The sequence below is a fragment of the Oreochromis aureus genome, linkage group 19 (assembly GCF_013358895.1).
Source record: "Oreochromis aureus strain Israel breed Guangdong linkage group 19, ZZ_aureus, whole genome shotgun sequence".
Taxonomy (NCBI): Eukaryota; Metazoa; Chordata; class Actinopteri; order Cichliformes; family Cichlidae; genus Oreochromis; species Oreochromis aureus.
In genome coordinates this window covers 11,147,526-11,174,979 of record NC_052960.1, presented here as the reverse complement: position 1 = coordinate 11,174,979, position 27,454 = coordinate 11,147,526, and the positions used below count along the sequence as shown (strand labels likewise).

Genomic DNA, 27,454 nt, shown 5'->3' with positions numbered 1-27,454 from the left:
CGATGAGATGAATTGGTTCCAGTTGTCGCTTCGCCATTTTGTGGGTTTCCCAGTCAGCTTTATCTCTAGCTCAGTGTTTAGATGAGATTTGTATTTGTTCCATCTTTACCAATCATGTCATATGTTCCATCTTAAAGAATACCTTCAAGTCATGACATCACGGTGGTGATTTCACACTGGCTGGGTCACCCCACCATAGGGTGGTGGGCGTTGGCAATCACAGCCATGGAATGTCTGTGACTCAATAAGGTGGGCCAGCGATCTGGTTGGCTAATTTCTTTGTCCCTGACATTTGTGGAAAACAAGCAGAGTGCCATTTTAAACAATGACCAGTCCACTCTGACCTTCGCTGGGAGGCCAATTGCTCATGAGCAAATCACAATGTGACACCGTGCCAACTATTACACCATTGTTCGAACAATCAGTGCATTCAGAACAATAAACCCCCAGAAGAAACGGTGCCTGCAATCACCCTCATTTTGCCAAGAATTACATCCCTACAGAAATATATAACATACGTTTTCTTAAGTGCTATTTACACAAATCAGTTTTATCAAGATGGGTGAAAACACGGGGGTGGAACTAAAACACTGTGAAAACAGTTTTATGTAAAAGCACAGTCAGCTGAAGCAATCAATTTGTGTGATCACAACTTGTGAAGTAAAACAATATTATAATTAAAAGTTATGGTCCCCACAAGATGAAGCCTCCTGACATTTTCACAAACTTTTAAAAACATTAGAAGAATTGGTTACATGAAATAGTCCAAAAATGTCTTTTCTCGTATGTTTTAGGCAATCTAGCTGGATAGGTAGGATCTCCAGGAGATACAACTCCATCTCGTTCACACAAGGTTGCAATCAGATATCACAGTCTGTGTAGTAGAAAGTTGGCGGGGTAAAGACCCTTTAATGTTCAGTGGGATGCATGAAATACTTGCATTCTCCAGTGCATCTTCATCTTCAGTTACTTTGCCGACTTTTCCATTATCATGACAACTTGAGAGCCATTGGCCATTGGGTGGATTGTGCCATGAAGAGAGCTGGTGCAGACCTTTATAGCACAAAGGATGACAAAATAACGTTGCTGAGCTCATTTTTCTATAGTGCCATCAAACAAAAAAAAAAAAAACATGGCAGATTCATCAATGTTTGCTAAGGAGCTGGTTACTATTGTAACTTAAACACTGTGATTGGCATCACTGTAGAAACTTAAGAGTTTATTAAATTTTTGATTGATGATAATATAACTGACAAAATGGCATTCAAGTGGCCCTAAGCTTATGTCCTCAGAATATGTCATTTTTCCATCCATCCATCCATCTTTGTAACCACTTATCCAGTTCAGTGTTGCTGGGGGCCACCATAGAGCCAACATAGAGAGAGAGAGAGACCCATATTCTTTTCATACTCGTTTGCACACTCATATTCATCTAATACACTGTAAACAATGCAATACCCGTTTTGCACACGCGCTACTGTAAAATAACAAATGACAAAGTTCACAGGTTAGAGTCAATTGTCAATCATATATATTCCACCCACTAATTTTCACCTCTGTAATATTCTTTGTATTTATAGTTGAGCGATTTGAATATATTAGTGCTATTTCTTAAATTTGTAAACTCTGTAACATATTGTATTATTTAAATAGTTTAGTCTGTTACTGTTACTGTCTTGGAGCAACTGTATCTCACATAATTTCCTTAGGGATTAATAAAGTATTCTGATTTTGATTCATGGAATGCATTTTTTACCATTGTTCTATTGTATAAAATTACATATTACTTACAGTATTTTAGACACATTTTTGAGCCAATGCAACACACGCTGAGAGCCGGAACAATGACACTGTAAGCTGAATGGAGACTGTGTTTGCTACTACAGATTAAAAAAAGGTTGTGTAGCTCAGTGGCTTACTTGTCACCAGTATAATCATGCTTCTAAGCGGGGGCAGCAAAAATAGCTTGCTTGGAAAATTACACAGCTCAGCTGATGTAATCTACAATCACAATCAACCCTGGATTTTTGGTTGTTGCCAATTTGGGAATCTCCTAAATATCCCCCAAAAAAGAAGAAAAAAAAAAACCCTCAACAATGTGACTCATTGAACACAGACTTCCTGTTTAGCTCCTGCTCTTGTCATGGAGGCATGGAGGCTCACTGCAGCATCATACAAGCCATATAGGGTCAAATGTGAATTTGACAACAGATGAAATTAAACAACAACATGGAAAATCTTAGGCTTAAAGGTGAAGAATAGCCAGCATCCGAGACGGGCAGGCAAACACCTTTAGGACAACAAAGTGTGTGTACACAGGAGGGAATAATGACGTGCACATGTCTGAATGTGACACGTGTGTCATGGAATAAGAGCATAAAGAGCAAAGAGGAAATATTTTTTTAAAACATCTTTATTTAAACTTTTAAACTTAAAATGAAAGCGACAAATAACAGGAGACAGGACAGAAAAAAAGAAAGAAAGATTGAAAGACTGAAAGAAAGAATTGATGGATGTAAAGAGGGAAAACCATGCCAATACAATAACCAGCAGACTTTGCATCACATCCCAGCCTACTCAAGTTTCCTGGGCACAGATCAAAAATAAACTCTTTTCTCTACCTTTAAAAGTAAAGTAAAAGTCCTGCATGGCTTTGCTCCTTGCCTGATGCTTGGAGTGTGAGCACCAGGATACTTTGCATAGAACCAAAAAGTTGTCGTCCAGACTTGATGTCCCATCACCATAATTAGTTCTTTCTTGTATACCGTATAGGCGAAGAAATCTCTTTAAGAGTGAATGAATGTGATCACAGCAGTGAAAAATCTGTCTCAACAGTTTCTATATTAGATGATATCTTGTATCTACAAATTTTGTGATTGTCAGGTTGGGTAGAAAAGAGGATTTCACCCACTTCTGCTGATAAAATCCACTGCACGTCTAACACAAGCATACACACTGCTAACATAATTTACCCCCCATCCCAAAGCCACACAGTGGCACAGTAATACAAACCATCATATTACAGTTGTTATGTCCATAATGGCTCATTATTACTGTTAATAATATTATAATATTGCTTATTACAAAGCTAGAGAGATTTACAACAAATATAAAGCAGAAGTGGGGTGATCAAGGTCCTTAAAACCTTGCAGCATCCGCAAGCTTTTTACCCTTCAACTGCAACTATACTATGGTGAGTCTGTACAGCAAATGCCAGAAAAGGATGTATGTATCGGTGAATTTAAAGCCACTGAGGACTACTACTAATTAAAGAGTTATACAAGGGCGCACACATCCACCGATCCTGGAGCACAATCCCCATGGCAACAAAACGGCTTGAAACAGAGCTACACAACACAGGCTCCTAATGCACACTCTTCTATCAGTGCAAACACACACTCCTAGCTATTACAGTAAATAAAGGAGTTAAAGGGTTCACAGACCAAACTCACATAGTGGCATCTAACCATAAACATTGATTGGGTTGTACTATAACAACTGGTTTTAAGAGATTTTAAGAAAAATGTGCCTGAAAAAAATAAGGCTTCATCTCAGTTCAATTAATGGAAATTTCTGAATAACTATACAGCAATTGAGCAGTGATACATCTATGCAACACAACAGTGTGTTCTTAGCCTCTATAAAGCACAAACTGCAGTGTCAGGACAATTTACACTACAGAGAGTTCTACTGGAAACTCTTCAGCATGTCTTCTGTTGTTTGAATAACAGGAACACGTGTTCAGAGAATCATTTTTCTAAAAGCCACAAACACTGTAGTGAAGTGCTGTTTGAAATCTCAAACGTATCTACGTAATGGTTTGCCGGCATGATACCACTACATATGTGAGTTTAAAATTTGTTTTAGGCAACCTATTTATGAAAAGGCATCTTTAGTGGTGTGTTTTTGTGTGTTACAGGTAGAGTGGACTTCAGAAATGCTGATAAACAAATGATCAATAGTGATGAGATGTAAACAGGTATGTAAAAAGGGAATACATTTGCAGAGACTAAACGACAGTAACAGTTCACATGAATTAGAAGGCAGTGTACAAATTCAAAAAAGGATGTGAGAGAATAAACTGAGAAGATAAATCTGATGATGAAATGACAGAATGACTTTTCCCCTTTCTCTCTTTTTAACTTAATACAATAAAGCTCAGCTTTCTGTGTAATGTACTGTATCCTGTGCATCTGTCTTGGATGTGCGCTGAGCTTACTCAAGCCCCATGTTTTTGTTCTACACTTCTGCTTGTCAAATTGAAAATTCCATAAAAAATAAAGGTTTAACAAAGAAAAGAAAAGAAAAGAAAAGAAAAGAAAAGCACGATGTGGGAAAACATACAGTGAGATGTTGATGAGACTGGCAGGAATCAATTACAAATCGTAGGCACATCTATTGTTTCATTACAAATGTTACAGGTGGAAATGTTTGGGCAACTCTACCGGAGAGTCTGATATGACTGGCATTGTGCATATCCCATATCTTTCACCATTATCTGATTGAGAATTAATACATTGAAATTGTAGAGCTTGAACATAACTGTCCATGACTCCAGAGAGCGTCCAGAGGTGGAGCGCTGATAGTGCTGCAACAATAAAGAACAGCTCAGGCTGTGCAGTGAACTAAACTCCTTCACAGAAATGACAGGCAGCCATCAAGCACTGTGCAGGCCACGGATGACATGCAGTACCACATACTGGCCACTGAGTGGAGGTGCTGATATAACCGCTCAAGGTGCTCTATGGCCTCTAACTAAAGGGACTAACAGCTTCCTTTACGAGAAACACGGCGACAAGATGCTCACACAGCAGGTTTCTCAAGGCAGTGTGTGTCATATTTTTAAGCAGTGGACTGTTGCTCTTCAATGGCAGTGTCTATCATTGTCATTATTTTTCTACCTGCCACTTTCTCCCACTAGATGCCTACTTGTGTGCCTGGCAGGCTTCCTGTCAGTCTAGCTTGATTCTGAAAAAGATTGTCCTTTGGCAGGATTGTCAGTAGAGAATTCACAATAATTACATTATTTTACAGTTAAGTGTTTTTCTTTGAGTCCTTCTTGAGCTTACCAAACTTCTGTCTTTGGCTTCTGTGGAGCAAAAAGCTGGAGGCAGGGACATTCTTTTTTGTGTGAATACAGATGCGTTATTGCACCAGACACCAGAACAGTACTGGTTTATGGCCATACTTACACACACATACAATACAATAACTCCACAGAGAAATCATGAGACAGGAGCCAGAATTCCTTTCTCTGTCTGTCTTTCGATCCATGTATGGATGCATATATCCAGCGTGGCCCTCCATCACCTTGCTGCTTTCTGTTTACCAGAAAGAGAAGCCCAAGAATTCCAAGTTTTATGCAGACAGGTCTGATATGACCAGTTTTTCCATTTTCCCAATTTCTCCAGGAACTTGAAGCTCCTCAGATTCATAGTCATCATCAAATGACCTGGGAAGACAACAGAGAGAACTGATATACACCTTTATTCTTAATAAAAATGATAAACTTTCAGTTAATAACGCGAATGAGTGTGAACGTGTCTACGCCTTACCCCTCATGCAGCTGTTCATTTGCAGTCTCCTCTGCCACTAGTATCTCATACTCCTCTGAGGCATATTTATCCCAGTCAGATGGCTCTGGACCTTCACTATCAATGTCCTGGAGCACCACAAACACAATACATATTGGTGTTTTATAGCTTTAGATAAAATACACAAAACTAAAAAAAAAAAATAATAATAATAAGCGAAGAAGCTATATGGCACTAGAAAAAAAATCCAGCTGGAGTATACACTGTGGAGAGTCACAATTTCGAATCACTAATAACCTAACATGCATGCCTTTTGAGTGGGCCATCACAAGATCAAGAAGATCCACAGTTATAGTTGAATATTATAAATAAAAGTTGAAGATTTGCACCTTTTGCACAGCAAATGGGTCTCTCTGCTCATGGTCCAGGTACTTCTCCAGGTTGAAGAAAGTGTCAAAGAATATGTGAGCCATCCGGCAGCGTTTCAAGTCACTCAGAGTTATCTTACCTAAAGGAAATAAAACAAACACACATGCAGGTGTAATGTCTCAAAAGCACAATGGCAGTGTTTGGCCGTCTACTGATTAAAACATAATTGTGAAATAAGAAAACAAAAGAGCAAGGGCAAGAAAGTTTGAGCACTAACCTGGGTTCTCAGGTTTGACCAGGTCGAGCATCTGGCAGAGCAAATCCTGAAAGGGTAGAGGCTCGATGCCCATTCTTTCCATCCTCTCACACTGTTCTTCATAAAAATACTCCAACTCAAACATGGAAAGGACACCATCACCATCCACGTCCATGCAGCGGAACCAGTACTCTATACTGGAAAGACAGGTAACAAATGTGTTACGCACAGACTCAGATTATTAGTCGCATACCTGCAGTGTACTAATCTAATCAATCACACACATATCGGAACAACTTTTGAAATACCTGGTGGGATTTTTTTTGTCTTCCTCAGATATCAGAAACCAGACAAACTCAGCGTAGCTCATCCTGCCTTCTCTCTGCACAGCGTTACCCCTGGAAAGAAAAGAGACAGAACCATTTAGATTCCCTACCGTTATTATAGTAAAGCAATTGGCTACGTATGCTTGTTCGCGTGTGGGTTTTTACTCACCGAGTAACAGCCCCTGAAAATAATCTCTCAATGATTCTGTTTGAGGATGCTGTTAAAATGGGAGATTGAGAAGAGGAAGTAAATACACAGAAATGAAATGTAACTGTTTGTAAATCACTGAAAGTACATTAAAATCAAACGAAGTAAATCCTTAACTGAGATTTGTTTTCTTACCGTGGTTGTTGTATCTCCCCAGATCTTTGGGGTCAATGTACAGATCATGATCAGTGTCCAGCTCCCAAAACTTGCAGTAGATGACGTAAAAGTGTTCGTAGGAGAAGTAGTCAGTGATCTGGTTGATGTCGTCCTCTTCTTCCAGCAGGGCCAGAGTTTGAAGGAAATTGCTCCGGCGTAGCTCCATCATTGTGATACGACCTTTCCATGACCGGTTCACTATGTAGTATATCCGCTGGATCACCTGTGATAACATTATAGTAGAACAGCGACAAAGACAATTCTATTATATAATAGTTTTCATAAAATGCGCTAATAAAACCAAAGTAAAGTTTCACGGTTAATGTAAAAACCTTTCAAAATTAATCCTATAATTCAGTATCTTCCAAATATCAAGACCTCACTATATTTTTAAAGGAGGTGAGTTTATTAAATTATGAGGGGCATCTTTCATAATTTCTGAAAATTTTAACATTACATTAACTTTTAACCAAAAAATGATTAATATATCCATAACAGTGGAGTAGAGATTTATTAATTCTTGATTAGGCTTTTAACAGAATTATTAATAAACCTATTCAGTAATTACAATCTCCTTTGCTGTCTTCAATTAATCATAGAAACTTAATTTGTCCAATTAAAATTTCTGTATTTTACATCCGGTGGTTTTTGTATTGGCGATTCTAAAAAGTTAAAATCAAGGCAAGGTCTAAAACTGATACTGTGAAACTAAAAAAAACCATGATGACACTATCACGAGGTCTGTACAAGCCCCGTCATCCAGATATATTAAAAATATTCCTCATCTAGCCAAGAGGGAGACCCACAACACTGGATTATCATCCATTTTCTGGTACATGGACCTCCAGGGGTTACAAGCGTCTCATACGGTAGCACGTCAGTTGGTCTAAACTGAATAGGAAGTGTCATAAAATGGGAATGCAGAGGGTGTCTCTATGGAAAGGGATGGTAGGGAATGCATCAGTGTTTCCGTGAAGTCACCGTAGGCTGACGCATCGGTGCAGTAAAATCTCAGTACTTTTAAAAAGCAAACCCTCAGCTTTCACAGCTGTCCCCGTCTACATTCAAAGACTCACATGCTCTACTGTTAATGTTACACAGCTGAGGCACACAGAAGCGGTTTTGCTGACAACATAAGAGGAGTTTATGAATACTGCTCTATAGTGAGAGTAGGAAGCAGGTGGAAGAGAGTGTAGAGAGGTGGAGGTATGTTCTAGAGATAAGAGAAATGAAAGCCAATAGAAGCAAGACAGAAGAGGGAGGCAGGTGGAACAGTGAACCTGCAAGGAGCAGAGATAGTGAAGACAGATGAGTTTAAATAGCAAGGCTCAAATACCTAAGGTTTTGGCTAAAAGTCACCAGAATGCATAGGATTATGCTAGGATTATAAAGACAAATCAGATTGAGTGGTTTGGAGACAAAGTGAGACAGACAAGGCTGACATGGTTGGACATGTACAGAGGAGGGTTAGCGGATATATTAGTCAAAGGTTGTTGAAGATGGAGACAAAAACCACAGAAAAGATTTATGAATGTTGTGATGAAGGTCATGCAGAGGGTTGACATAATAGAGGAGGATGCTAGGGCTAGTGTGAGTTGGAGGCAAATGTCCACTGTGGCAAAATGAGGAAAAGGAGCAGGTGAAGGAAGAATATATGATTTGTTGGGTTTTTGTTGTATTTTATAACCTCATCAAGTGATTTTTTGGGGATAATTGGATCATTTTTAGACCAAATGGTTGTTATGGAAAAATATTATTTTATTTGGGGCATGTTTTAGCTTTTATTTGACATGAAAGAGGAGGCTAGATAGTAAGGTGGGGAGAATAGTATTCACAGCAGAGTCTGGCACAGACTTGAATTCAGGCTGCTGCAGGAAGGACTTTAGCCTTCAGTATAAGGGTCATTATAACTCAATCAGGTGAACTACAATGGCACCCCTAGGATAGAATATTAAAGTGTCATTAAACAGAAAAGATCTTGAGAGAGTTAATTGCTATTCACTGTTACAGTCACGTTTTCAATGTTTCTGTTATTCACTGGTAATGTGCTTCTACTTTTGAAGTTTTCTCATCTTGAAGCCAGTTAATCTAGTTTCCATTACTCGCCTGTGGTCACGAGCTTTGGACATTTATTGTATAAACAAGGCCATTGATACATGTGGCCATAAAGAGCTTCCTCATTACTGTGGCGCTTAGTCTAGAACTGCTATTCCTTTTCAGTTAACAGAGCTTGTGAGATACGCTAAAACACAATCTTACAAATAAATATATTTTTAAAAAACACAGCTGATCTCATTGGTTTTTGTCATTTACCGTTGTTATGTAGCGTGAATGGAATTCAGGTGCATCCTTCAGAAACGTGAGCCCAGGATGTGTATCTACAATGTCCTAATCAAACAGGGAAAAAAACAGTATATAGAGTTAACAGAGTACAGAGTTGCTTATTTCATTTATATTGGTATGATATTTACCTGCAGTAGAGGAATAAAGTCTTCCTGTTCCAAGTAGTTACAGCCAGGTTTAGCCAGCAAGTAAACAAACTTTGAGGCATCGTCATGGCAACTGTGCAACAACCTGCAAGAAAGGAGAGGAGAGACGTATGATATCAAAGCCCGGTTGCATCTGTTTTATTCTATTTGTAAGACTTTGATGAACATGCGCGTGTCTTACTTCCTCCAAGTTGCAATGAACGAGTGAACAGACACAAAGCCCGTCCTCTCACCACCTGCTGCGTAGAACATGGGTGCTTTCCAGTAAAGTGGACACCCGCATGCCTGAATGGAAACACAACAACCGCCTGTATGACCTTACTCTGAACAACATGTTTGTTTCCTAGAGTTGCATTGCTTAGAAAGAGCACTGCTTTAACAAGGCCACTACGTGCAGTGATTTCTCAGGAAAAACAAAAGCCTTCTGGGAAATGTAAAGAAATCTCAGGTCTCAATATGAATGTTGGTATTGCAACCGCCATACTGGAATTAAATGTAGATGCTTGCCTTTGTCTTAATAAAGTTTGTTCTATTCTGAAAAACAGGTTAGGGGATAGTTGTGATTTTACCTTGGCGACCTTGCCCATTTCATAAATATCAGCCTTCTCCTCCTCAAACTCGGTGAAGACTGTCTCAATGGCAGCAATGGCTGCATCGTGGTTGGCAGCCGGGCCCAGGGCAGGAAGCCCACGAGGGTAGTAGAACCTGGGAATGTTAATGGCAGGAGGAGGAGGGGTGACTATCACCGGAGCTGGAGGAGGGCTGGGTGAGCGTGGCGTGGGGGCTGGTGTGGCTGTGGTTGCAACTGGAGCGGGCGGAGGTGTTCCGGGTTTCTTTTCTGGTTTCGACTGGACCTGAAAAGAGAGAAGGGAGATCATGTGTGGGAAAGGACAAGCATGGATGGGTGTTAATTAGCTGTTTGTGGTCCTAACTTTAAACATCATATTTCAGCTTTTTTGAGACAATGTTCCAATGACTGAAACACTGCAGTCTCGGTGGCTTACTGATTCAAACTACCTGCCTTAGTCTAGATGTAAAACGTACCTTGCTTCCCTAACTTTGTACGCATTTTAATGAAAAGCACAAATAAGAATGAAGAATTTAATCACTGTCATAGATAATTTTCCCCAGAGCTGTAGATAAGATACAATTTCACCGCAGTAGGATAGAGAACCTACGTAAAAGGTTGAACTGGAAACTCACAGTGACTCATAAACAACACACAAGAGACTATTTTTTCCTGCCATTCTGTTAGTCATAGATGAGTACAAAGCGGTCACAAGTGCACTTTTATTTTAACCTTTGGCAAGAAAAGTTCCAGGTGTCAGAAGACACATCCACACATTCAGTCCTCAGGAAAATCTCAGAAAAAAAATGTGTTACCAAATAACCACATCCTAAATGTGATACACAACCAATTTTCAATAGCTAATTATTAAAATATGAAGACCAAAACTGGAGCTTAATCAACACTGCATCTTAAATCAAAAGTCATTGTGTTCCCATAGGAACTTCCTGGTCTCTTCTCTTGGGCCTTCATACTCTGTGTATTGAGCAGGACAGCTGTAGCAGTCCTCTCCTTCTCACCATTCATTCTGTCACTCTATTCCTGCACCTCCTGGCCTATTAATACCCTGCTGGTATCTGCCTCAGAATAGTTTGTCTTCCCTGGCATGTCACTCTGTGTGTGTTAGAGCAACCAGATGCATCTAATGTATGTGTGTGTACACAGATATGCATTTGCATCTGCACATCTTTATGTGTTTATAATTATTATTTATTATTATTACATGCACACTTGCACCCTGCCTGTCTTGCTTGTTGAACTGACTGACCTGTTGTTGCTGGAAAGACTTGATTCTTTTCTTGAACCGTGAGGGGAGGACAAAGTCACACCCCTTGGCCAGAAAGGCCAGCTCCCCCCTGAGGTCAGGGTCCCTCCGTAACGATGCCTCCTTGATCATCATGGTGGAGGCTGAGGCTCACAACACCCCACCAGACACGGACACTGATGTGGCTAACGACAGGGCGACTACAGATTCACCAGCTTGCCCAGCAAGTGATAAGAAAAGGGATGGACTAGATTTACCTAACAGCTCAGATATCCAGGAGCCAAAACTGGGAAACCACTTCAGGAAATCAAAGAATATCCAGCACGTGTGGCATTTCATGCAAAGTGTCCTTTAGGAATTATTCGCACTGAAAATCGGTCTCCTTCAAACTTCACATTTATACTCATGCTCCCAACACTTTGTCCTGTGCAGCAGTAATCCAGCAGTGTTTCTATGTAAAAAGGCGATCCTTAGACGTCCTGTGCTACAGTGCAGGACGGGAGGCAAAAACATGGTACCGGGCTGTTTTATGGCCAAATGCAATCCCAAATCGCAGCTTCTTTCTGGGGAAGAAACATTGAGGTGTCCCCCTGTCAGCTCTGAATGTATGTATTTGATGTAGCCTCACTGGTGCCTGCTGTTCCAAGCTGGGCTCTGACAAACTGCACTGAGAAACATGAGCCATGCCTGGCAATACACACACATATAACAAACCGGCTGTCCTGAGCATTAGGGTGGTGGGAGGCGGGGAAGTGCAACCATGTTGCATATCTTGGCGTAGTGTTTTGCAGGATATGAGCCCTCCTCTGTTCCTGCCTCCTCCTGCCGACTAAAGTTAGCCAGTGGGAAGTTACAACTCAAAGTGACTGTGATTGAAATAATTTTACTGCAGACAGGAAGCTTAAGTTGGTGCTTCAGGGTGAGTGGGTTGGACAAGCAAGCTGAAATATTTTCATAGCGGTAATTTGGGAGGCAGTGTTGAATCAGCGGGCGAGACACCTGTCGTTATATCTGTTGACAGAATTTCCACTGGGCAAGCTCAAAGACTCAAAGCAGCATTCCCTTTTGAACATAATGAAAACCCACAACTGTCACCCTGCTTTAGAGCCAGTCAGGAAGCAAAAAAAGGAACCAAGTTTTCAGTTATCAAATTTTATTAAAGTAATCACCTCTGCATCATCTAGTTCTCTGCAAAATCAACAATGCAGAAGTAGCAGTTTAATTTTTGGAAGTATTAGATTTTCTATGCTCTTTAATGTATGGACACCAAAGGTTAGTAGCAATATCCAAATGTGAAATATCAAACCGCATTACTGCTCCTGAAGGGTGAATGAATAGATAGATGGACAGTACTGATAAATTTCCACGCATGGTAATAGCTAATTAAGACTGAGAATAAATAGAGCATAAACTGGCAGCAGCGTGTCCTCGAATGCTCCCTGAAAGGCTTCCCTTAAATTTACCAAGGCTGAGCTGAAACCCTTTCGATGCCAAGCAACACCAATCTGAAGCCGAACAGAGAGGGGATCCCTCAGGATGTACGGGGTGACCCATTTTAAATCTGTCCAGCTCAAATACCTAGAAGTCTAGGACAGCACCCTAGATGTCTGCACATACTGTACTTGATACATCATGACTGCCACTAACAACTTTATTTAATACACTGTGTTACTTTCATCTTGGTCCAATGGTTCGTTTTATAGCTTGAACAATTTTTTCCCCTGTTTTTCTACTACTGTATTTTTTCCATTTGTGACACTATTGTTGCTGCCAGTTTGAGCCATACTTGGCTGTCATTACTGAGTATGTGCCAGCATGGCGTGTGAATAGCAAGTGAATAAGAGAGCTTTCTTAAACTGCATACAGAGAGGTTCAGTGTGCATGCATGTGTGTGAGTGGCTTTCCAGAAAAATAAATGAGTCAGCTTGTATTTTAGGGTAACTCCTCTCAGATCCCTGTGTGCCCTGTCGAATTCTTTGGAACAACTGGGCTCCGTACCGAAGCCAAGGTTGCATACCGATCCCACACACAGATACAGGTACTGTCACATGCACACATTATCTACTTGCTAGCTACCTATTACCTCCATGCTTCAGAAGGAAACATTATACAACAAATATCAGTATCACTCGACAAATGTGCACTAGATTCTCACCAGCCTATTATCTCATGTGAAATCCCACCCTGCTTTTTGACCCTTTTCTTTTTTTCTCTACTTTCTTTCATCCTGGTCAATGAAAGGGAGTTCATTCTCTCCACTTCCTCTGCACAACCTCTTCATCTGTAGCAACGAACTTGTGATATCATAAATCTCTGTATAAAGAGATACAGTACTTGTGTGAGAGTGTAAAGGGAGCCAGAGAGGAATGCCACCAGGCAGCTGTGTGCTCTTTTCCTGTGACTGACAGTCAGTGTAACCCTGCCCTGTCAAAATTGCTCCGCTTGGTCCTAAAACCCTTGTTCTTAAATCTTAAATTTTCCTCCTTGAATCTTGACTGTTCTGTGATGATTAGCCTGCTATTAAAGATAAAAATAACAGAAAATATGAATAAAAACAGCCAATTTACTAAGCTATACAAACTGTAAAACTCCTGAGACGGTCCACGACAGTATGTATGAAGGTAGTGAGCTCAGGTGACATGAAAACACCCACTGGGACAAAACTGTTCCTACAAGAAGGGACACATGAGGCCAACAGAAATGCAACATCAAGGCAGAATTTTGATTAGTTAATTACTCAACTTAAAATAAAAAATTGAATAGTAAAGAATTTCATAGTCAAGCTGTACTTATAATCAGCTTAAATATGAAATTCTATATGAAATGGATCTGATAACTGAGCATAGACAAGAAAATGTGCTTGTGTAGTTTCTCTGTGGTCTACCAAGCATGTTAACATCTTTTAATTTAGTTGTTTTTAATTAAAAAAAAAAATTAAATTGTATTCATCACACCACAATATTCTAAACAAATAGCTGGTGAACTTAAGGAGCTAACCAAACAAATGTTTCCCTCATGGTGGACCAAAACATCTGATACCGACTCATTATCAGATGTATCCTTCTGACACTGACTCAATATCAGATGAATACAGTAATAGAGAATGTAGCCACCTGGTCCTGACTCAAACAGCGGGACCAGTTAGATCAGACAGACTGCTCTGACAACAGGAAGATCTATTGGGATAGACTATTTGGTCATCTTGTCAACTATGTTGCACATCAGCAATCTACTGGTAGCCCCCCTAAGTTTTAAAAAATGATTTATTGTTATTGTGCATCCTGCTTCCTCCCTAAATATATATAGTTTGAACCGACTTTTTCTTACACAGACAAAAGACAAGAAGCATAACAGTGAAGAGAAACTCTGACGGCTGATGGAAGTTTAACAGGAACAAAAGGCAGCGTAACAGGTGTGTGTGTGTTATGTCTGCAAAAGCTTTTCTCTGCCCACCCTTCAGATCTAATCCAGCCACACAGAAACAGGTGAGTCAGCAGCCTTCACAGCACTGATCAAATAAATGCACGATGGGAAGCACAGCAGGTCAGCTGTCGAACAACAACTGCCGCCTTCATCCGACTGTTAACACACTTGACACGCACACGTGTGCTCCTGCAGTCTTTACTAGTGCATTGATACATGTCTCTAATTTGTCGGGGCATATTACACATGTGGCTGTGTGCGGGTGTGCACGTGCGCCTTGATGGATTCACTTAACACAAACTGCTTCTCCAAGTCTTTCAGAGCAGCTGAATAGTGTGAACATAACAACTTCCTAAACACACACACACATGCACACACACACCTGCTCTATGAAACTGCCTGTCCGCTGTGTAAAATTATCTGTGTAAATATAGCCACCGATTTCACGTTTATTTCTGCTTCAGGCACCAGGCAGACTTAACACACACAGACACACACACACACACACACACACACACACACACACACACACACACACACACACACACACACACACACACACACACACACACACACACACACACACACACACACACACACACACACACACACACACACACAGATAGATGCACAGATGACAACAAACACTGAGAAAGACATGTTTGTCAAGTCAAAATTAAATTTGCTTGTAAAGCTATAGCCAACCATTTACTGTTTAACTGCACTTCTTAGATATTCTAATATGGAAATGTTCTGACACAATTTACTACTATCATAATAATAATGTGATAATGCCCTTATAGTTCTTTATACAGTATTTAAAAAAAGGCTTAAATTACTGAAATATCCATGCACACTTTTAAGTACATAGGAGAATTACAGCAATTATTTTATCATTGGCAAGTGTGCACAGTTATGCATGCCAGTCTCATAATTTTATGTAATGTTATTTCTAATTCTTGCAATGAAACCAAGTAGGACAAATAAAGTTTCAATTTGAACCCGATACACATGGAACAGGCTACTATCGCCTCTCCATCCATCTGATTATACACACACACTCACTTTAGACCAGGCTTGCCAAATGCCATCTCCATGGTGATAACCCTTTCCCTGGATCGAGCGGAGGGAGGAATGCTCCCAGGGTTCCCGTGCCAACAGTGGAAAACAGAGTTCACATCGCTGCTCTGTTCTTTATTCCTATTCTCTCTTCCTCTCAAGAAGAACACACACGCATGCATACAAACACACTGATACATACGCGCCCACACACACAGTTACCTTGGGAACCTCCTCTCTAAACTTGGAAGGATGAACCGAGTTAAAGTCCTGCTTCTGTGATAGACAAAGTTAATCAGTGCTGGCTACGGTCTAACTCACATCCGAATCACAGGAAGACAACATGGGAGCAGTTAAAAACACAGCTGCTCTAATTGTCTGACTGGAATCAGACACCGACCTATATTATTACACAGCTAAAAGTCCAGTTATTTTTTTGTCAGCGAAAAAAATAATAAATCCGTACATAACAGGGTCTTGTATTTATAAGATTTGGATATGTCTGAGATTACCTATAAACTAAATAGAGCCCTATATTTTCTATTTTGGGTGTTTACAAATCTTCATAAACAGATATTAAAGAAGCTACAAAGAGATCATTTTCCACGTGTTAGATCTGTGATGCTCATATGCACTTTATTCCTAAACGCTTACATGGCATGGAAATGTAAAACATTAGCATGCAATTTTAACTCAATATAAACTGCCCCAGTGGTCACAGAAGGGGCCTCCTAATGTTACGAAAATATTTATAGAAGTTTAGTGTCAATTTTTTGCTTATTCCTGGGAAACTTGCCAGACAAGCTACATCTGAAAAATTACCCAGTGAACCATTTCCCTTATCTGGGAAAAGAGCCTGTCAACAACTAATGTTTAATAACAACAAACTCCAGTCCTTCACTGGCATTTATTTTTATACATATGACTAACAGGGCAGGTTTTGCGTTACATTTCCCATGGCTATCTTAGGATTTAGAGCAAGTGAGCTAATCCTACATCAGCAATAGTTTTGGTCCTCAGCATGGAGCTACAGTGAGGGAGCTGTCACTAGAGTGCAGCAAGAGACCTCAAACCACCAATACCAGAGAACATCAGTCCTGCTTCTTCTATTTTTTTCCAGAACAGAACAGAAAACATAAAAGGTAGACAGGAATGTTGCAAGGCATAATTATTTAAATATATAATATTTTGGAATATTAAAAACAACACTCTGTACATGACACTCAGATAGCACTAAAGCATGCACACAACAGACATAATCCTAAATTGCAGCTCATTTAAAAACCAACAAAGAAACACTGCTTTCGTCTAACATGCAACATAAGAAAAAATATATCAGTCTGTATCAACATAATATCAGACAAAAGGTAACATTTCTCTTAGACCAAGTATACTGCATCACTGTCCATCCAACTGTATAATTGTGAAAATGTCACAATCAGTGGAGATTATGTTTAAACATGGAGCCGTTTTCTCTAAAAAAAAAAAAAAAAAAAAAAAAAAAAAAATCAATATTGCAACAAAAACAGTTAAGTGAAAAGTTTCACTGGGAAATTAATTTTCTAGTTTAATATATCGGTTAGTTCACGGATCCTCCTGTAGATGATGCTATAGGCCTTATTAATTTCAAACAGGGTGAAATCAGACTGCAAGCTTATAAAGTACTTTATGGTATGGTTGGGCCTTGCAGTCACTAGGGGGTAGCAGCTGTCTAACAGTTATCACTTGTGAGCAGTTTGTCACTTTAATTAGACTGTGACCATGCACCTGACAGAAGATGCTTGTTTCTGCTGCCATTGACCTTGTTGGCTCTGCTTCAAAATGTGTGAAATGACCTGATGGAGTTAGAGGTCAGGATGAAGAAAAAGGAGTCCATGAACTCATTTATCCTACACGTCTCTGGGTTGCATTCCACTCTTTCTGAATTCCTTCTGTGCCTCTTAACTTAACGAGCACACATACATTTTCAGTGAAGACATCCAAACATGTTAGTTTTGGCCATGCGGTGAGAGTATTTTAGCGCTGAGGGAGTTTTCTGGAGAAATCCCACAGGACATTTTGGGTGGAAGTGGGTGAAGGGTGAGTTCAAAGGGAAATTAGGGAGGGGAAGAGTGGGGGCTAAATAGGTAGACTGGAAGTAGATGGGTGGGGGTAGGTGACACCCAAGCTTCTACCGAGTCATGGTGTTCTGGAACATTGGCAAACTCTTTCACGTGGAAAGAAACACACACTCACACACACACAGTCTGTCACACCCACATCAACACAGTCACATAAACCTAAATCTCCCCCTGGTGCCATGATTCTAAGAGGGAGTCCCCATCAGCCAATCGCACTGCAGAACTGATATTCTGGGGTAGGGGAATCCCACCGCCTACCTAATGCTTATAAACATGTTGTGCTGGTTTTCATGGTGACCCGGCAGGAGGCCCAAAAACTTGCACACCGGTGACTCTTGCTGAGATTAAAACCTTTCAGATGAATAAGTACAGTTCCATATAAAAGTCAGGCATGTGGATTGGTGCGTATGTGTGCAAATGAACATGCACACTGCAGCTGAGGACATCACACTGACAAAAGCACTTGGATCACAGCCAACCTTGCACTAGGGAGTGGTGAATTATGATGTCAGATGCTTAAAAGTGCTCTCTGTGCAAGTGTGTGTATGCCTGTGCATATGTGCACACTAAAAAAAAAAAGATCATCCAGCCAAATGAGCTCCACCAAGCTGATAGTATGAACATGATCTGTTAAACTGTAAAAAAAAAAAAAAAAAAAGGGCTGACTGTTGAATATTCCATTGTCTATGCTAACCTTGGTGGTATGAACTGTATTGGAAAACTCTTCCGACACATAGCAACCTATTATCCTGTCTTTCAATAGCACTGTATGTGTGCATAAATGAAAGCATTCAACTGTGTGCTTGTGCACCTTGGCCAAGGTTCCCGCTGTGACCTTATTTCCTGTGGAAGGAGCTGAGGAATGATGTCACCCTCTGCTGACCCAGAGTCAACAACTGGGAGCTGCAGATCCCCCCTCCCCAACTTTAGATGCACTTTGCATTTCTCCTTCCCTAAGCCAACTGCTCAGGAAACCAAAAATAATTTACTTTATATCTCCATGCTTCTCCTTATCGTTCCTTCCATACTCTTTCAAAATTGTCTGAACCAAAAGTAGTTGCCAATTTCTGTTTTAAAAGGTCAACAGTGCGCTTTCCTCTTCTGGCTAAAAAGTCAGATAGGAACACTCAGCCATCTCTTTATAATAAGCTGACATATGGTGAATCACCCTTGAGCGGTACTCTGATGAATACTTTCACAAAGGCTGTGAATAGCAGGCGATATTGCATTTTTACTTCCCATCTACATACACTGAGCTGAGTACTCATAACACCAGTCTAATCACAAGCCTATTCTAAGTATGTTAACTGTGCTGTCAGTGAATGAGTTTATATACAACCCCCGATTCCAAAAACACATTTTACATTTTATGTAAAATGTAAATTAAAACAGAATGCAATGATTCACAAATGTCATAAAGCTACATTTTATCCACAATAGAATCAAATGTTTAAAGACACATTGAGACATTTTGCTCTTCCATTAAAAATGTTAGCTCATTTGGACAGGAGTAAGACAACTCAAAAAGTTGGGATGGAGGCAACTATTGTCTGGAAATGTAAGTGATACTAAAAAGAAACAGCTGGAGGAACATTGTGCGACTATTAGCTTAATTGGCAACAGATTAGTAACATGACTGGGTATGAAACGAGCATCTTAGAGAGCCAGAGTTCCCTAGAAGTTAAGCAGAAGTTCACAAATCTACAAAATCTGCATTCATAAATTGTGAAACTGATTCATTCAGGGTGGAAAGGGGCATGAAACAGCACGACTCATTATGACCCATTCAGTTTGTGATTAGTATAGAGCCCCTCGCGGAAGCTACGCGGAAGCTACACTTCGTTACGCGCAGATCCAAACAACAGAGGATGAAGGAGGGCCACATCAGAATACAGCTCTTTTTGCAGATGATTTGTTGCTTTTCATTAAGAAAAATCTACTTCTTTAAATTCCAGCAGTATTTACTTAAATATGAATTAAAATAAATCAGAGGCTATGATGACATCAGGGAATTAGCCTGTACAACTAAATGATAGTATCTCCTTTCGTTGGCTGAGACAAAGATTTAGATGCTTGAGAATTATTCTCACTGTAAATCCCAAGCAACTATTTGATGCCAGTTAAGGTGGGTCAACAAAGGTCACAATTAACATACTATTTAATGACACAGAGCTCAAAAAATTAAAAAACTGTGAAGACTTTGAATATTTTTACCATACATAATATCATCAAAAGTTACCAAGTATTGAAAGAAAACTCTTTGCACAAGCAATGAGGGCAAAAATCAGTCTTGGATGCCTGGGATGTTCAGGCCCTCACACAATACTGCACTGAAAAACAAGAATGATTCTGTCATGGAAATTACTACATGGGCTCAGGAACACTTCCAGAATTCACTGTCTGTGAACACAGTTCACTGTGCCATACGGAAATCCAGGTTAAAGCTCCATTAGCAAAGAAATGTCCGGTCTTTTCCTCCAAAGTATATTTCAAATGAACTGAGGAAAAGTGGAAAACTGTTCTGTGGTCAGACTAATCGAAATTTAACATTCTTTTTGGACCCAGCATCCTCCATACTCAGGAAAGGGACCACCCAGCTTGTTATCAGTGCCTAGTTCAAAAGCCTGCATCTGTGATGATATGAGGATGTATTAATGGCTATGGAATTGGCAGTGCGCCAATCCTGAAATACTGGAATTCCATCCAGATGATGTCTTTCTCAGGGAAGGCCTTGCAAATTTCAGCAAGACAATGCTAAACCACATAATGCACTATTACAACAATAAGGCTTCACGGTAGAAGAGTCCAGGTGCTGTCCAGACCTTGTTGAAAAATTCTGCACATCATGAAACAAAAAATAGGACAAAGAAGATCTAGGACCGTTGAGCAGCCAAAATCCTATAGCAGAGTGGGACAATGGGACAATATTCCTCTCCGAAAAGTCTTGCAGCTGGTCTCAGTTCCCAGAAGTCTGAACTGAATGGGGAAGCTACACAGTGGTAAATGCTCTGTCCCAACTCTTTTGAGACATATTGTTGCCATCAAATTTAAAATGAGCTAAAGACCAATGTTAATCTTGTCCTGTGACACATCTGCAAAAGTTGGTAAAACTATTTAAACCAGCAGTGTGTTAATTAAACTATCAGACTGGCAGCTATAGATCCAGTCAGTGTCTGCAAGCAATTCCACCATTAACTGTACTGAAGCAATGCCACTAGAACAAAAATTAGTTTACATTTATCCACCAGTGAATGTTGTCTCATTTTAAAATACATCTTACTATGTTGCCTAAAATGTGGCTCCATACTGTAGTGGTTTACTTATATGCCTAACAAGCGAAAGACCACTGGTTAAAATATGGGAGGAGAAACAAAGAGCCTCGAGTGTAAAAATCTGCCAAATCAAACGTGCAGCTCTATTCACTGTGGCCAACCCCTTGTGAACAAGGGAGGAGCAGAAAGCAGCTTTTATTATATTACCTAAAAACAGAGAGACAGGAATAGAAAGAAAGCCCATTCAAAGCCTATTGTCCTTAAAGTTAATTGACTCTCACCATCACATCTCCCCACTATGAGTGTTACGGCTTTGCCTCTGATTTATATCAGTCAGCTTTCCTGTCATGATGGAGATTAATGGGTGTGTTCTGACAGGTGCAGAAAGCCCTGTATTAGTCTGTCAGCAGCAGAATCAACAATAAACATGCGTAAAGCAGAGATGAAGATACTACTGCCTGGGGCCTGCGTCACCATAGAGGGCTTAGCCGAACTTCCCAGTGAAGCTATGGCAGTGCCAAGCGAAACAAAGCTACAAATGTTCAACGTGGAGTGTGTGGTTCAGTGCAGTTGTGCGAGGGCATTTTCTCACTTGTGCATGAGGGGGCTTGTCTTGTTTACAGTTTGATTGGCAGTTTAATGCATTGCAGGGCGGGGTTGGCGCTGAGGAATATTAACATAATTCCCAGAGTGCCAGAATCGGTATTGGGTGTCGAAGAGCTATTCCAAACTCAGCTGTGACCCACAGTAGCACCGGGTCATCTTACCCATGGGCCAACAAACAGACAGCCAGACAGATGCACACACGCACAGTTGATCAGACTCCGATATTCATCACGTTTAACTCATACAAATTTAATGCATGCATGAACACACATGTAAATGCACACATGTATGAACATCTGGACATGTAAGAAAGCCTAGGTGTGCATAACACACACACACACACACACACACACACAAACATGCACACACATGCACGTATGCCGGTCCATTTACACTGTGGCGACAGTGAGTCTGTTAGCGGGATGCCATAGTACAGAGGGGTGGACAGATTTAGGTCTCCCTCACACCTAGCTGTGCCAGGGGTGGAGGGGGTTGTAGGGTAATGATACCATTAACACTTGCTGTGCCAACAACCCAACCCTCCCCCCGCTTCCTCCAGTGCTCCAATGAGCACCTCTCATTGGGTTTCTCTGCTCTCCACGCAGCAACAACAGTTATTCACCTCTCCCAAAATAAAACAACAGCCAATCACAGGGTTGGAAGACAAGAAGTGATCAGTACGGACATAATCCTTGACCGCAGGTGAAAGAAGGACACTGAGAAGAGAAACAAAAGTAGACCTATAAGCCAGAAAAATGAAAAAAGGAGAGAGTGGAACTGCAAGAAATGTGGGGGCAGATAAGCAGAAAAAACAAAAACAGTAGAGGAAAGAGATATAAGGGATGGATAGGGAGACAGAAGATGGAGGAGGAAGGAGATTGTGTAATGATGTGTTCGGGTGCTGGCTGTTCCGTTCTTACTGTGGCAGCTACCATGGTAACCTCATAAATAGGTGCCCTACATATCAGCAGGGCATAAGGTTACACAGCTCAGTAAATAAACACACATAAACAGCAGAGGAAGCGTGATGAGGAGAAGGATGGATGGAGCGAGAGCAAAAAAATAAATTAGTAAGAGAAAAATGTCAAATAGAGAGGGGAAAAAATGACAACAATAATGATTTGATTCCTCTGTGTTGACGATAATGTGTTTGCATGCATAATTACCTAAATCTACAATTTGCAGCTGAACATCCACATTAGGGACTGGCTGAGGTAACACTGCCTTTTTATGATCATTCCCTCCAGCTTATGCGTGCACACAGACAAAAAAAATAAATAATCAAGCTATTCCCTTCTCTTTTCCTCTGTAGCACAACTGAAATTTACAGTTAAATATTCCAAAGTCTACACACATGCATACGCCTGCACACACATACAATTACAGAACAAAACACAAGTTCAAAACCAGGAAAAGTCAACAAAGAGCCACTCCACAACAATGAGCTATTCTGTTCCTCAACTTTTTTTATTCAAGCCAAGATAGAGTAACTGTAACAGCATGTTAATTATAGCTAATTAATACTACCAATTACAGCAGCATCAGTCCGGTTGTGCCACAGCAATAAAATCCTCGGTTTATTCTCAGTCTAATGCTAATCGGCCTGTGTGGTCCCTCTATGTCTATCACTCAGTCCGGCGCCCTCATACTGCACCTACATGGATCAACAGTAACATTTAAAAGCACAGATGCTCCTTTTTATATAAATCAATGAACATAAATTAACCCAGAGCTGCACTGCATGTAGCAATCTTTCCAACATGATAAATTCCAGATCAGTGGACTGCAGATGTAATGGCACCGTCTTGAAATAAGTACTTCATATTACTCAAGTCCTTGAAACACCCATTTCTTTATTTCCTAGCAGCAGCTTGAAATGCAATGAAAAAAAAAAAAAAAAATCACACAGCACCAATAAACTATTTTCTGAATTTTTGATGTCTTTGATTGTCTGTTAGATTATGCATTTGTGAGTGTGACTTTGGAACACTTACTTTAATGACCTCTGGAGTCTGCTGGATGAGAAGGGTTGAGCCAGCATCTCTCAAAGCAGTATGTTCACCAACAGCAACGGTAGCACTTGCTGTTGTTGGCGTGGCAACAGGAGCTGGAGCTTCAGGTGCGACCACAGGTATGGTTTCGTCGGAAGGCGTACAGGAATGCAAGTTTGCAGGTGCAGAGGATATCGGGGCAGAGACTGATTTGGAGTCATCCTCATCTGTAGACGCTTCTGGAATTTTATCCACAGACTCGACTGGAGGGTCAGGTGTAGGTGTAGGCAAAGGTTGGGGAGCACTTTCAGGTGTAGATTTAGGTGCTTGTTCAGCTGAAGTACTGCTTTCAGATTCAGATATTGCAGGTGTTGGGGCAGGTGAAACTTCAGGTGTATTTGCCAAGGTGTGTTTTATCAGTGTATCTGAGATTGCATCTGTATGTACAGTTGGAGCAGTGGGAGCAGCTGGCGGGTTTGTGCTCTGCAGAGGTGTATCAGCCCTGCCAGCGGTGGCCAGTGTATCCTGCAGGAGCCTCATCACCTCCCGCTCCTTTCCACTGTTCCTCTCAGCACTCCCTGTGCTCCCTGCCCCGGAATCCACCAGTTCTTGGGCGAAACTCTCAATGCTCTCAAGGATTCTCAGCAACAATGCCCCATCCTCCTCCTCTCCTGCCACACTTTCACTCCTCTCTTCTTTAGGAGGAGTGAAACTCTGGGGAGTTCTGGAGCTAATGCCGTTCATGGTTAAGTGGCTGTCTGGCTTTGAGACTTGGAACTGAGCCATTTTGGGTTGAGTGAAGGACTCACTGGAGGTGATCCCCTGGCTCCCATCTCTCTTCCTGGTCTTGGCTGGAAGTGGAGGCTCTGTCTTTCTGGGATGACTCATACTCTGAGAGAGATTCTCCAAGTCCATGAGCAGCTTGTCAATGTCATCATTCCTGTGTGCAGCAGCTTTGGGTGCAGAGACTGTTAGTGATGCAGAGGAAGGCCAATTTGAGCCATAGCCAGAGCTGACTGGCAAATTATTTGAAGAGTTATAGAGCGTGTGTGTTTGGGACAGGTGCATGTGTTGCCCCAACATAGTCCCACTTTTGCTCTGGCTGCTGTTCATCCCTCTAGATGGAGTGTGTGTCTGCTGTGAGATTTGTTCTGGTGTCTTTCCCATATCTGCTTCCTCCTCCTCAATATAAAGAGCCTCCATGGGAGATGCTGGGGGAGTGTGTGTATAAGGTGGGGTCGGGGAGTTACGAAGAGGGGAGGGGGAGTGTGTTGGAGAGGAGCTGGATGAAGAGGATATAATGGTTGGGGGAGAGAGGGTATGTTGTGTATAAGAAGAAGTATGTGGATGTTGGATGACTCCATTAGTAAGTGGGGTAGCTCTAAGCTGGGCTGAGCTCTGGACTGGTTTGGTATGGTTGGAATCTGATTTTAGAGATAAAGAAGTAGATGAGACAGAGGATGGAGCAGAAACAGAATGTGGAACAGTCTTTGGGATTGGAGGAGAGAGCACCACATCTTCATAGCGAGGAGGCTGTTCATTGCCAAATATCGGCGAGTAAGGTCCCTGCTGGATGGAGTGAAGAGTGTTAACCAGTTCAGCCAAATCACTGTGCCCGCTTCCAGGTGCACCCTGTCCACTGCCTCCCAAACCTCCGATTCCTTCCAGCTCCAGAGGCAGTCTCTTAAGATAGGAACTGAGACGAGTCATCACAGCCCGATACACACTGTCAGGGCTTGCTTCCCCATCCTCTGGGCCTCCACCAGCTTTGCGTTTGATGCACTGTTTGATTATGTCAGTGCATTTCTTAAGGTCTTCAGAACATTTAAGCAGAATATCAAGGCAGGCACGTATGTCTTCGCCACCTGCTCCGCCAGCTGCCTCTGCTCGAGTCTTCTCCAGCAGACGGGCAATTAAGTTCTCTTCTCCTAGGGTGTTGCGGTACAGGGAGGCCACTGTGTTCAGGCTTTGGTCTAATGACCCAATACTCGTGAGGCTGTTTGTTGAGCCACCAGCAACTTTGGTGATGGACGACATGGTGCCTGTGCTGCCCTTAAGCTTCGTTTCCTCAAGCACCGTTCCTTTCCCTTGCACAAATGGTGGCAGGTTCTCATCATTAGAAGAAGCCGTGCCATTTGTCATACCATTAGTAGTTGCATTTGTGGTAAGGTTGGAGCTGAAGTGGCCATAAATAATCTCCAGGTCGGTGGAGCGACGGCTAAAAGAGTCAGGACGGACTTTACGACCTTTCCGGAAGGTGATGTGGCTGGAGGATGAGAGGCGGAGCTTGTCAAATGAAAACTCCTTGAGTTTACCGCTGGCCAGGTTGATGGCTTCTTCAGTAATATCCTTCAGACTGCCAGAGGAGGTCATACTCCCAGTCGATGCTCCACCACCAGAGGTCTTCTTACCACGCCATGTTGGGCTCTCTTCTCCTAAAGATAAATTGCCACTGCTGCCTGCCCTCTCTAGGCTCCCATTATGAGTAGTATCCATGGCAAGACAAACTTTAGCATGGTTAGGAAGCTGCTGAGCAATAATGTTGCGGGAGTGTATGGGTGAGCTGTTAAGGTCATTGTATTGAGGGTCAGGTGCAACAAGGAGCTCAGAACAGGTGCCACGGTGTGCAACAGTGCAGTCCAAGCCCTGGGACAGTGCTCCACATGGCCCTGAGCAGTAGTGTACTGCATGGGAGTGAGTGCGTCGGTCGACTACCACACTGTTGTAACAGCTCACGCTGCTCACAACAACACGATAGGCTGCTGCCATGGTGACCAATGTTCTTCAGGGCATAGGAAGGTCAAAATGATCGGGAAGAGTAAAACTAAAACAATCTACCAAAATTCCTTCTGAATAAAAATATATTTTTGAAACTGCTTCATGAGAAAAATAATTTAAGTCCAAACACTGAATCATCTTCCTGGAAAAAAAAAAAAGTCTTTCGACTTGTAGGTGACATTTTTATGCTGTAACAAAAAAGGCTATCAAAACATATAAAGAAATACCTACAATAATAAATTGCAAAGTCATGCTAGTCAAAGCTCTAAATAGTTTAATTCCCTTGCAGAGGCAAAGAATTCTCTGTGGGCCTCTTAATAAGAGCTGTAAGGTTTCACCTCTCTCCGCAGGCACCTTCCCCGTTTCCTCTCTAGCAGCAGCTCATTAGCCACTAATGATAGCTGTGGAGAATAGTGACAGCAGAGGATCCAGCTGGGGTATTACCCATCCCTACACAAAATAGCCCAAGGGGCTTAATCCAAGGCCAGCGAGGCTTTAACATTGCCCTAGCCTGGGCTCATCCCCTGGGCAACGTTGGAGAAAAACCTCTTTTTCCTATCAGAGCTTAGGACCATTCGCTGACTCCAACGCAGCTGCAAAATAGCAGGGGACTGACCACAGATGGCCAATGGCCCCTTTCTCTTTATGCGTCTGGGAGCTCTCCCTTACCCCGTCCGTCTTGTTCTGTCAGCAATTTGTTAGGATGAGCATGTGTTTTGGATAGGAGGACACCACCTGTGAGTAAACAAAGAGAAGAGGGGGAAGAGGGAGGAGAAAGGAGTCAGGGTGAGAAAGGGAAAACACAAGAAAAAGTAAATTATTAAGACGATAATGAAGAAGTAGACAACTGTGTATTTGAGTGTTTGCATACATGTGTACATATTAGGTGTTTTGCGTGTGCAAGATGCTACAATTTCCAGTTAGTATCCAGCTGTAGAGTCTTTGCTTTAAAATAAGGTAATATAATAATTCTTGTCATGAATTGGCTATATCAGTAAAACTTAAACTGAGGCACCATACTAAAATAACGGTGCA

At 41.4% G+C, this 27,454-nt stretch overlaps 1 protein-coding gene across 3 annotated transcripts in view; it reads right to left on the bottom strand.

Moving 5' to 3' along the window:
- Positions 1-2,397: 2,397 nt before the first annotated feature.
- Positions 2,398-27,454, bottom strand: part of ppp2r3a (protein phosphatase 2, regulatory subunit B'', alpha) — a 56,969-nt gene continuing 31,912 nt past the window's right edge. For 2 of the 3 annotated variants that reach the window (XM_031737027.2, XM_039603432.1), the window contains exons 2-13: positions 23,645-27,154; positions 9,908-10,192; positions 9,520-9,623; positions 9,321-9,423; positions 9,163-9,237; positions 6,829-7,072; positions 6,655-6,703; positions 6,468-6,557; positions 6,181-6,356; positions 5,924-6,042; positions 5,556-5,662; positions 2,398-5,452 (exon numbers count right to left, since the gene is read on the bottom strand). In XM_031737027.2, the coding sequence (XP_031592887.2) occupies positions 5,359-5,452; positions 5,556-5,662; positions 5,924-6,042; positions 6,181-6,356; positions 6,468-6,557; positions 6,655-6,703; positions 6,829-7,072; positions 9,163-9,237; positions 9,321-9,423; positions 9,520-9,623; positions 9,908-10,192; positions 23,645-26,410 (4,212 nt within the window). In that variant the 5' untranslated portion in view covers positions 26,411-27,154 and the 3' untranslated portion in view covers positions 2,398-5,358. Of the gene's footprint in view, positions 5,453-5,555; positions 5,663-5,923; positions 6,043-6,180; positions 6,357-6,467; positions 6,558-6,654; positions 6,704-6,828; positions 7,073-9,162; positions 9,238-9,320; positions 9,424-9,519; positions 9,624-9,907; positions 10,193-11,173; positions 11,779-23,644; positions 27,155-27,454 lie in introns of those variants that run through there. The other variant, XM_039603433.1, reaches the window with a different exon arrangement.